The sequence below is a fragment of the Schistocerca gregaria genome, chromosome 2 (genome assembly GCF_023897955.1).
Source record: "Schistocerca gregaria isolate iqSchGreg1 chromosome 2, iqSchGreg1.2, whole genome shotgun sequence".
Lineage (NCBI taxonomy): Eukaryota > Metazoa > Arthropoda > Insecta > Orthoptera > Acrididae > Schistocerca > Schistocerca gregaria.
The window spans coordinates 490,996,973-491,008,723 of NC_064921.1; the positions used below are offsets into that span (position 1 = coordinate 490,996,973).

The following is an 11,751-nucleotide window of genomic DNA, read 5'->3' on the forward strand; positions in this document are numbered from 1 at the left end:
CTGATGTGGCCCGATGGCTTAAAATGAATGCGTCTATTGTTTCTCGCATGTGGCGACAGTTTATATACACTCCTGGAAATGGAAAAAAGAACACATTGACACCGGTGCGTCAGACCCACCATACTTGCTCCGGACACTGCGAGAGGGCTGTACAAGCGATGATCACACGCACGGCACAGCGGACACACCAGGAACCGCGATGTTGGCCGTCGAATGGCACTAGCTGCGCAGCATTTGTGCACCGCCGCCGTCAGTGTCAGCCAGTTTGCCGTGGCATACGGAGCTCCATCGCAGTCTTTAACACTGGTAGCATGCCGCAACAGCGTGGACATGAACCGTATGTGCAGTTGACGGACTTTGAGCGAGGGCGTATAGTGGGCATGCGGGAGGCCGGGTAGACGTACCGCCGAATTGCTCAACACGTGGGGCGTGAGGTCTCCACAGTACATCGATGTTGTCGCCAGTGGTCGGCAGAAGGTGCACGTGCCCGTCGACCTGGGACCGGACCGCAGCGACGCACGGATGCACGCCAAGACCACAGGATCCTACGCTGTGCCGTAGGGGACCGCACCGCCACTTCCCAGCAAATTAGGGACACTTGCTCCTGGGGTATCGGCGAGGACCATTCGCAACCGTCTCCATGAAGCTGGGCTACGGTCCCGCACACCGTTAGGCCGTCTTCCGCTCACGCCCCAACATCGTTCAGCCCGCCTCCAGTGGTGTCACGACAGGCGTGAATGGAGGGACGAATGGAGACGTGTCGTCTTCAGCGATGAGAGTCGCTTCTGCTTGGTGCCAATGATGGTCGTATGCGTGTTTGGCGCCGTGCAGGTGAGCGCCACAATCAGGACTGCATACGACCGAGGCACACAGGGCCAACACCCGGCTTCATGGTGTGGGGAGCGATCTCCTACACTGGCCGTACACCTCTGGTGATCGTCGAGCGGACACTGAATAGTGCACGGTACATCCAAACCGTCATCGAACCCATCGTTCTACCATTCCTAGACCGGCAAGGGAACTTGCTGTTCCAACAGGACGATGCACGTCCGCATGTATCCCGTGCCACCCAACGTGCTCTAGAAGGTGTAAGTCAACTACCCTGGCCAGCAAGATCTCCGGATCTGTCCCCCATTGAGCATGTTTGGGACTGGATGAAGCGTCGTCTCACGCGGTCTGCACGTCCAACACGAACGCTGGTCCAACTGAGGCGCCAGGTGGAAATGGCATGGCAAGTCGTTCCACAGGACTACATCCAGCATCTCTACGATCGTCTCCATGGGAGAATAGCAGCCTGCATTGCTGCGAAAGGTGGATATATACTGTACTAGTGCCGACATTGTGCATACTCTGTTGCCTGTGTCTATGTGCCTGTGGTTCTGTCAGTGTGATCATGTGATGTATCTGACCCCAGGAATGTGTCAATAAAGTTTCCCCTTCCTGGGACAATGAATTCACGGTGTTCTTATTTCAATTTCCAGGAGTGTAGTATCCAAAAGACCATGGCTGGATCGAAAACGTGTGACACCTGAAAGGGAAACAATTATATGTTTGCAAGGGCACAACGGTACCGCTTTAGTACTGCGCGGCAACTGGCATGTGACCTCGTATCATCCACTGGACATGTTGTATCGAGGCAAACGCTGTACAGAAGGCTTCGGCAGAGTGGCCTTTATTGTCGGAGACTAGCTGTATGTGTGCCTCTGACGCTTCTCCACAGAAGGGAACGTCTAGAGCTGAGTCGTCAACATGACACCTGGACGGTCGAACAGTGATCCTATGTTCTTCTCACAGACTTGGTCTGGACAGTGATTCTCGACGGACCCGCCTCTGGAGGGAAAGTGGAATACGATTTCGGGACCCAAACATTGGGGAGAGAGACCGATATCGATGAGGATCGAGAAAGGTGAGCGCAGGGATTATGCTGACCACTCGAACAGCTCTACAGCTCTTCATGAAATTGTACAGGTAAATGGGAAAAGTTTAACTGCTGCCAGGTGTGGTGACGAGATCTTGGGGCCTCATGTGCTGTTGTTGCAAAGTGGTGTAGGTTCAGACTTTGTACTGATGGACAATACTGCTCGATACGATTGACGTTTTCTCGGAAACGGAAGATACTGCACGTATGGCATGTCCTGCTTGCTCTTCGGAATTGAATCCCATAGAGCATGTCTAGGATGAACTGCGCAGACGTGTTGCATCACATCAGCAATCACTTGCCAAGACTTTCGAGCAGCTTTGCTGCAAGAATGGTTCAAAATGGTTCAAATGGCTCTGGGCACTATGGGACTTAACAGCTGAGACCATCAGTCCCCTAGAACTTAGAACTACTTAAACCTAACCTAAGGACATTACAAACATCCATGCCGGAGGCAGGACTTGAACCTGCGACCGTAGCGGTCGCGCGGTTTCAGACTGAAGCGCCTAGAACCTCTTGGCCACCCCGGACGGCCTGGAAGAATGGGCGTTTTTGCCTCAACATGAGACTGATGACATCATTCACTGCGTGTCTTGTCGTTATCAGACCTATGGTGCTGCCAGGAGTGGTCACATGCCATACAGAGTGGTCACCTCTCATAGTGAGCACATTATTGAGTTCACGGAATGCGTGTGCAAATCCGTTAAGTTGGAAAAAACGAAGAACATTTTTGTCTACCATTACGCATGTTGTTTTTGTTTACGTTCTATATTCTTCACATTGTCTCTACTTTACTATCACCTGTTTATACTGTCTTATGGCAAAATAAATGCAACCTTGCAATAATTCCATCTATTGCTTTAAGTGAGAGAGAGAGACAGAGAGAGAGAGCGACAGAGAGAGAGAGAGAGAGAGAGAGAGAGAGAGAGAGAGAGAGAGAGAGAGAGAGAGAGAGAGGAGGAGGAGCCCATTATTGTTTAATATCGCATCGACAAAGAGGTCATTAGAGACGGAGCACAAGCTCGGATAAGGGAAGGATGGCGAAGGAAACCGGTCGTGCCCTTTCAAACGAACCATCCCGGCATTTTCTTGAAGCGATTTACGGAAATCACGGAAAACCTAAATGAGTATGGCTGGAGACGGTTTTGAACCGTCGTCCTCCAGAATACGTGTCCGATGTGCTAACCACTGCGCCAACTCGCACATATATGTGTGCATGTGTAAAATAAATCTGACTTATGCAAACGCCGGCAAAGCTGCAGGCAAAAAACTAGTGAACATATAAATATATTTTGATAATTGAAAATTGGAGAAAAATCGAAATGCTTCTCGGTTTAAACAAAACCATATGAAAACCGTAAACCGTCACTCAGCAGTTAACCACTTTGCCGCCATCTGTTATATTATTTCCTACAACCTCCGCTGCGCGAGGTAGCCGTGCGGTCTAGGCGCATTGTCTTGTTTCGCTTGGCTTCCCCTGTAGGAGGTTCGAGACCTCCCTCAGGTATGGGTCTTGTCCTTAGCGTAAGTTAGTTTAAGTTAGATTAAGTAGTGTGTAAGCCTACGGACCGATGACCTTAGCAGTTTGGTCCCATAGGAATTTATCACCTACTACCTTCGCCCAGCCGGCCGGTGTGACCGAGTGGTTCTAGGCGTTGCAGTCTGGAACAGCGCTACCGCTATGGTCGCAGGTCCGAATCCTGCCTCGGGCATGGATATGTGTGATGTCCTTAGGTTAGTTAGGTTTAAGTAGTCCTAAGTTCTAGTGGACTGATGACCTCAGAAGTTAAGTCCCATAGTGCTCAGAGCCATTTGAACCATTTTTCATTTCTCCTGAACTGTGTGTCATACATTTATACATTTTCGTGAGTACACCCAGTAATATAGGTGGGTAACGTCTGCGAAATGTGTCGCAAATACCGTTAGTGGTAGCACTCACTCCGTCTTGAGGCCACGAGTGGCCTACCGCGACCATCCGACTGCCGTGTCATCCACTGTGGAGGATGCGGATAGGAGGGGCGTGGGGTCAGCACACCGCACTCCCGGTCATAAGATGGTATTCTTGACCGAAGCCGCTACTATTTGGTCCAGTAGTTCCTCCATTAGCATCACGAGGCTGAGTGCACCCCGAAAAATGGCAACAGCACATGGAGCCCTGGATGGTCACCCATCCAAGTGCCGACCACGCTCGGCAGCGCTTAACTTCCGTGATCTCACGGGAACCGGTCTACCTACTGCAGCAAGTCGTTGCCACCGTTAGTGATAAAGAAGTAAAAGATTAAAACGTCATGCTTCATGCGGCAGTTTTACTGCATGAGCTACGAAAATGTAGTAAGCGATAAAATTTTTCCTGTCCGCCATTTAATGAGGGCTGTCAACGAGAAAAAGTTTCGTAAAGGTGTAATATTATGTGTAAACTTTGTTCCAAGTCACAAAGTGCTCTCATTCTAAAATACTGGATAAACAAAGGTTGGGTATTCGCGCACCGTGGGCTTCGTTTCCTTTTCTACATCTACATCTGCAAGTCACTGCACGGTGCGTGGCGGGGGGTTCCCTATACCATTACTTGTCATTTCCTTTCCTGTTCCACTCGCAAATAGATCGATGGAAAACCGACTATCTATATGCCTCCATTTGAGCTCTGCGGCTCTTTAAATTTTCTCAGTAGTGTTTATCGAAAAGAATGTCGCCTTCCCTCCAGGAATTCCCATTTGAGTTGCCAAAGCATCTCCTGGTCATAACTAATATGTGTAGCAAATCTGGTTGAAGTTCCAGAGATTTTGGGTGGGCTTTTTACCTGCGACTTTGCTGGGAGTACGTTTTAACCCCCTCCCCGACCCCTTTGGTAAGTTAACTCAGAGTATAAGCTATCTCCATTCCAAATTTCATTAAATCCGTCCAACTGTTCAGTGTGTAGGAGTAGCATACTAACCAACACGCACATACACTCACACGCAAACCCATACTCACATACACATATTCTCGTTCACAACCTTATGCAATTATATTTCTTTGATCACCTCCCTTGTTACAGTGAGTGTCCACTTAGTCTGGTGTCACGTAAATGCGACTGTCTTCTGCTTGCAGGGTGACTTCGGAAGCCCGATGCAGCGAGCGGAGGCGGACGGGAACTACACGGTGGTGGGCGTGGCCAGCTTCATACAGGGCACCACCACCTGCGAGGGCGCCACCTCCGGCTTCGCCATGGTGGCCGCCTACCTAGACTGGTTGGGTCGACATACTGGTCTCGGAATACGCCCGTGACAGGAAGAGCTTGTGGCTGTACAGATGCGTGTGCCTTGCTATTGTAGACTGTTTTGTGAATTGCCGTAGGAGTCAAATAACAGTAGACTTCAAAATTTGGCTGTGTGTTTTACAGTTATGTAATATACGAATAGGATGAGGATGATGTGAAGAAAGTAATGTTTTAGGTCCTCCTTCTGTGAGCTGATGCGAGAAGCCCGTATATAATGTCTACACAGAAAAACCACGTTTCACGATGATGCAGAAGTATTCATTTTTGTAATTACACGTAATCCTGTTAGTAGGTCTTTTCATCTGTCAAGACCATGAGTATCATAGCTAGAATAACAGCTGACGGTAAAAGTTCCTCACAGTGGATCTAAGGATTCCTGTTAAGTACGACACAAAACTTGCATTTTTAAGTGCAGATGCTCACAAAACACAAAATTTTAAATTAGCACAAATCTTTTTGAAATGTGCATCATCACCTGAGTGGCTCTACCGTTTGATGTCGAGCTGGCGTAACTGCATTCTGTGTTGTGTGGTACCTCGTTCCAGTTGTTCAGCTGCCCTCATGCTTATGACTGGCACCACATCCCAGATGTAAACTGTTATTAGGTGTAATCTTACCCTCCCACACACCACTATTAAAATTCTCTGTCTCTGCAGAAGTTTTGAAAGCTTCGAGAGGCGTAAGATATACAAAAGAAAAACTATTCACTTATCTTCGTTTTCTCTTGTTGTTGTCTCCGAGTCTTGCGTATAGGGCTATACTGTTGCTGCTGAAATTTTGATTTAACGTTGTGGGTTCCTGACGACTAAATAACTGATGTAGATTTATATGTATATTTACTGAATTTTATTCTTTGTCACATTATTAAATATCACACCGTTTTTACAATTTCCGCTTCATATTCCAAAATTACATGGTGAGTCTCGACCATATAAATACGTTTGTCATGCCCACTAGTCTCTACTTACTTTCTGCGGTACTCACAATATTCCAAAGACTTTACAAAACAAAGGAGTTTACATACTTAGCTGAAAAAAGAAGAAGCATCGCCAAGTTATAACATTATTTTATAAGTGAATCCAGAAATAAATTTAATAATTAGCCTTAGATTGTGCCATTAATAATATGAATTTTAAGTATGCCAGAAATTTCATAATTTCAAATATTTCTGAAAGAAGAGTGAGTTTAACTGTACGTATAGAGCGCTAACAAATTGATTTCTTTTTACATAATTTAGCCAGAAACATAACATATCGTATACAGGATCATATGAAATTCATTCAGCGAAGCAGCCAAGAATGTTCACCTATACCAGATTCGAGATTAATCCTGGTACCGGCAACTTCTATAAAAAAAGGTTAAGTTGGAAGAGGGTGTCCCATTACACATGCAACATTTATTCTTGTACAACAATCATACAGCTCAGGCGTCGACAGACAACATTAACATTGCAGTATCACAAATGCGTGAACAAATGCTATAAAGGTTTTCTTACCCAGTTATGGACATAATTGTATCCACATACATGCGACAAAAGGCTTATATCTTCACTTTGTCTGTTACACAGTCTGTTAAAAACAGTTGGTAAATTACGTAATTTACTTCCGTATTACTTGTGGGCGAGTGACTCTAATTGTTTGTTCACATGCTATAAAATTTATAGACTCTCACTTGCCGACTAGTAGTTGCGACGAAGACGATTAAGTTTAGCATATGCTCAGAAACGCACAATTTTTCCACTACACCAAGGACGTAGCCAGGATTTTGTCAGAAGGGGGGAGAGGATCCAATTTGTCACAGAGAACGTTAAAATGGCTCATGTTTTTATTTATTCTGAAAACAAGTTTGTTTATTTTTTAACTTTATGTATATAATTTGCTTTCCGAATCCATCTTTGCTCACAAAACACTGTTCAGTCTTCTAATATAAGGTTGTCTATCACACAGCAGAACAATCTTAACGTTGCATTGAATAACTGATAATGTTAAAAGGTTCGAAACCTCTTTACACAACAGTGATATTTCTCCTACTACAATATTATATTTAAATTTCCAACATATTTGAATCCAAGTCAGATCTCCGTCAGTACATCAAAGCATCCTAGGTTCCTCAATTCAATCTCAAATGAAATATCTTTCATTTCATTAAAATTCTTCAATTTCCTTAAGTGATCAAGAACTTCTTTTTAAGTTATTATTTCAACAAATAACTTGAAACTATACCAACAAATTTTTTAAAGAAATGCAATCATCTCCGTTTGTGTGACATTTCTTTCTATCAACGCCATTTTTGGACGACAAAGGCCAACCCAAATGTATTTTTATGCACTGATTTTAATTTGATGTTATTTGTAATGATATTTATCGTTCCACTGCCTCATGAAATACTGAAATATTGCAACGCCAAAGTTCTACCAGTCTCCAAATAATGAAATTAGTTCAAATGGCTCTGAACACTATGTAACTTAACATTTGAGGTCATCAGTCCCCTAGAACTTAGAACTACTTAAACCTAGCTAACCTAAGGACATCACACACATTCATGCCCGAGGCAGGATTCGAACCTGCGACAGTAGCCGAAGCGCGGTTCCAGACTGAAGCGCCTAGAACCGCTCGGCCACAACGGCCGGCCCTCCAAGTAACGACTTCAGTACTAACATTAAACTGCTATACATAGGCAATTAGGCTATTACAGTAGCTCGTACATTTTTTAACTTTTTATAAAGCTAATGGATGAATAAAAAATGGTTTTCATTTTCTTATCATTACGAACTTACCTGTAATTAGAAATCACAAAAGCATACAGAGCAAACGCAATAAACGGCAGCGCTTACATTAAATTCAGCTGCAAGCAAGAACTGAACTAATTACAAAACCACAACTGAGGTAAAGTAAGGTCAACAACGTGCAATAGTTGGTCTTGGCTAAAGTTTGGATGGACGATAGCTGACAGTGCAGTCAATATCAACAATTTAAATCTATCGATGGCCAGACCCTCTCCCCCCCCACCTCTTACCACCCCCTTTGGCTACATTCTTGTATACACGCAAGATACCACAACACACGTTGATCCCTGACGCCTGCTGCTTGTCCTATGGGTCCACTTACAAACAGAGCTCTATGCAATGTCAGCACAGATACGATACCATCATACCATGTTCTGCTGTACAACATTACCAATCTCTGGTCCTCCAGCATCTGCCGCAGCCATAACCCTTGGATGCCACAAGGGTCTCATAAATCAAGGACTTCGTGTGATCCCACAGGAGGTAGTGTAGCGCGATCAAGTCGGGAGAACGTGATGGGAAAGCAATCGGGCCACCACAGTCTATCCACTGTTGCCCATATGAATGGTCCAAATGATCTCGCACTATAAATGAAAAATGAGGTGGTGCTCCATCGTGCTGGAACCATACGTTCCTACGTACATGCAGTGTCACATCTTTCATGAGCACATGCAGTATACCATCAAGGTATCGTACGTACACTGCACCCATGATATTTGGTGGAGAAGGTATGCCTCAATCGCACATCCATCCAGGAACCTTCCCAAACGCTCAGACTGTATCGTCTCTGAAAGACAAGGGGGCGCGTAGCATGTGGGTTTTCATCAGCCCATTCGTGATTGTTGTGGGAATTGAGAGCACCTGCTCTGGTGAGCTTGGCGTCATTTATGTAAAGGATGGACTGTGGGAAGTCGGGCTCGTCCACGCAACGGTGCAAGAACCACCCGAAGAAGTGGGATCGTGACACAGCATCCTGACGTTATATTACATGTAATTTCTGGGGGTGGCACACATATGAATCGTTGTCGGGATATAATACGGTATGATTACAATGAAAGATTAGCTCAAATTAAAGTCAGATGTCAGTTTCGTACAAGGTGGAAAGTGCCTGCGACTGTTTTGGGGGACAGAAAGTCGCCAGTCTTAAGTTTTCTAATTGTAGTTGAGTTACTTGCTGCGGCTGCATATTCAGTTGGAGAGTCTTCCCAAACATTTCAACCAGCAGTGTTATCGCACGTCAAAGTTATGCATTCGCTCTAGCCAGGAAGCTAAGCGCCCTATGAACGTTAGGAACTACAAAACTCCAGCCAACAGTGACAGATGTTGTGATGCAAGTGTTTCTCCACTTATCCTATCTGATTTACTTTTTACCCACTATGCAACTTTAATTCTCTCTCTTTTTTCTGCCCTAAGAAAATGGTTACTTCAATAAGTGATGACAACATTAGTCTATTGAGCGATACTATTTTACTAATCATTCAGATAAAGGCAGAAACCCAAATATCTTGTACTATTACATTACACAATCTCTCTCTGTGTGTCTCTGCATCTACATCAGTAGTGGATCAGCGGCATTCTGGCCAGAAAAGTACTGACTGTAGCATCAGCGCTTTCTTATCTGTGGTATCAAATTACAGTTGACACAATTGCGCTTGTTATGTCTTACTGACATCAGCAGTAGCACTACCCTATCTCCAAGGTCATCCTGGGACCACATACGGCCACGTGCCAAGGCTATGGAAGGTGGAGGGGGCTGCGTACCCCACTTCCACACCCTGTGCGCCCCTGCTTAGCAGCCGATGGCGCACAAGCTCAGTTCCCCACACTTAGAGCACTTTTTTATAATGCATTGATTTCGTGTGCATCACCATTCGATGATCACCATGAAGCGCCGCCAGCAACAGCAGTCAGCCGGGGAAAAGGAGAAGAATACTGGTAGGTACTTTGCCAATTCATCTCTAATTATTATTATTATTAAGGGTGTATGTCGTTATACTTAGTATTTGTTCTTTTCCGTTATCTCTGCTAACGATGACACGTGACAGCAACAGTTAGTGTCCTCTACCTGGTGTCACTGGATTAAGCAGTAGCTCAGCCACAGCAGCAGCCTGCACCTGATTTTTGATTTGATTTAATTTTAACAGGGAAGCTAAAACAGCTTAGGTCTAACCCGCCACTTCCCGCACCGAAACTAAGTTTATTGTGCGGTATCGCTCCATGTCTATCTAGTAAAGCCAACCATTGCCCTTAAATAGTCCCTCTACCAGTTTTCTGTTAGACACAATTTCTTCAGGTCTAGTTGTCCCGAAGATTCTGTATCTTTTACTCTCCAATGCCATGCATTCGAAGATAAGGTGTGATGCAGTTTCTTCACCCTCATCACAGATCCTACATTTAGGGTCCTCTTCCGGTGTACCCATTGTGTGTAGATGTTTCTTGAAATTCTCATGGCCGGTCATTTGTCCAGCCATGAGTTTGATGTCTTTCCTGTTCAATCCCAGGATTACAGAGCTTCTTTTAAAACATGGCTTGGGTATCATTACCTTATCATGTCTTTATTTATGGACCTTGCTCGAAAATCCTACGTGTTGTTTCCTAAGCCAGTTCCGTAGTTCTACTTTAATCATAGCCTTGGTGATTGTCAGGGCAGTTTCCGGTTCAATAAATGGAATTGTTGGCCCCATCTTAGCCAGTCTGTTGGCTTGTTCATTGCCACAGATCCCTGAGTGGCCAGTTACCCACACTAGGTTTACCATATTGCTTCCCCCTAGCTCCCTGTGGCATTCTGCAACAATCTTAGATCTTGTTGCAGGAGCTGCATGATTTCAGAGCTGCCTGGCTGTCTGAATAGATGTAGATGCTACGGTCCTTGTAGCGCCTACACATATTCCGCACCACACATGCCCTGATTGCTGTAATTTCAGCTTGGAATACAGAGGCCGGTTCCTAGAGAGATGATGCCCTCCAATTTAGCCTGAACCTGAGTCTCACAGAACACTACTGTTCACCAACACATACAATCTGACTGCGAGTAGGTCTAAATGTTCAAATTTAGGTCTAGAACCAGACAATGACCTCAAAAAAAGAGATTTTGTAAGTAATGCAAAATGAGTTTTATTTACAAACAGCAGTTCATCAATAGCACGCTTCAGGGAACTGATAGCTGCAGCGGTCAACCTTGGAAACACGCCAAGACGATGTGGCATGTCCTGTCTTATAGAAGTGGATGGTTTGACGGTGCTGCGTCACCTACTTCATCTAGTCGCTCGGCTTGGCTTAAAGCAGTACTAGAGCCAGGTCGATCTCATTCTGTACTGACTCAATGCCATCCCGAAATGGATGGTCTTACAGCAGCAAGTAGGTAGCTTGACGATACAGACAAACATACCCTTCTCGATCTTCGGCTGGAGGAACGTCCCTCTAATACCATCTGTCAGTTGACTACTTTGTTCACCGTATTCTTGTATACATCCTTCCGTGGCCAAAATACCCCAAGCTTTCTTCGAGTGTTCAGTGACACCACGTGGACCGGATGCCTCAGTGGCCAAAATGCGCCAAGCTTCCTTTGTGTGATCCTGCCATCACGTGAAACAGACGTCATTCTGAAAAATGTGGACCTACCAGGCACATGTCACTAATCTATCTCCATATAACTCACACATTTCATTCTCACATGTGCATGTTTATTTGCTTTTGTCTCTCAATACCGAACGACGACCATTTTTTCGGCCATTTTGTGGATGGTCGTCGGTGGTATATCTGTGCAGAACTTTGACGTTTTAACCTATTGAG

General features: G+C 45.1%; 1 protein-coding gene across 1 annotated transcript in view; it reads left to right on the forward strand.

Moving 5' to 3' along the window:
* LOC126327965 (collagenase-like) overlaps window positions 1-5,465 on the forward strand; it is a 64,085-nt gene extending 58,620 nt beyond the window's left edge. Inside the window, exon 7 of the mRNA XM_049995934.1 lies at window positions 5,006-5,465. Within this exon, the coding sequence (XP_049851891.1) occupies window positions 5,006-5,182 (177 nt within the window). The 3' untranslated portion in view covers window positions 5,183-5,465. The remainder of the gene's footprint in view (window positions 1-5,005) is intronic.
* The last annotated feature ends 6,286 nt before the right edge of the window (window positions 5,466-11,751 follow it).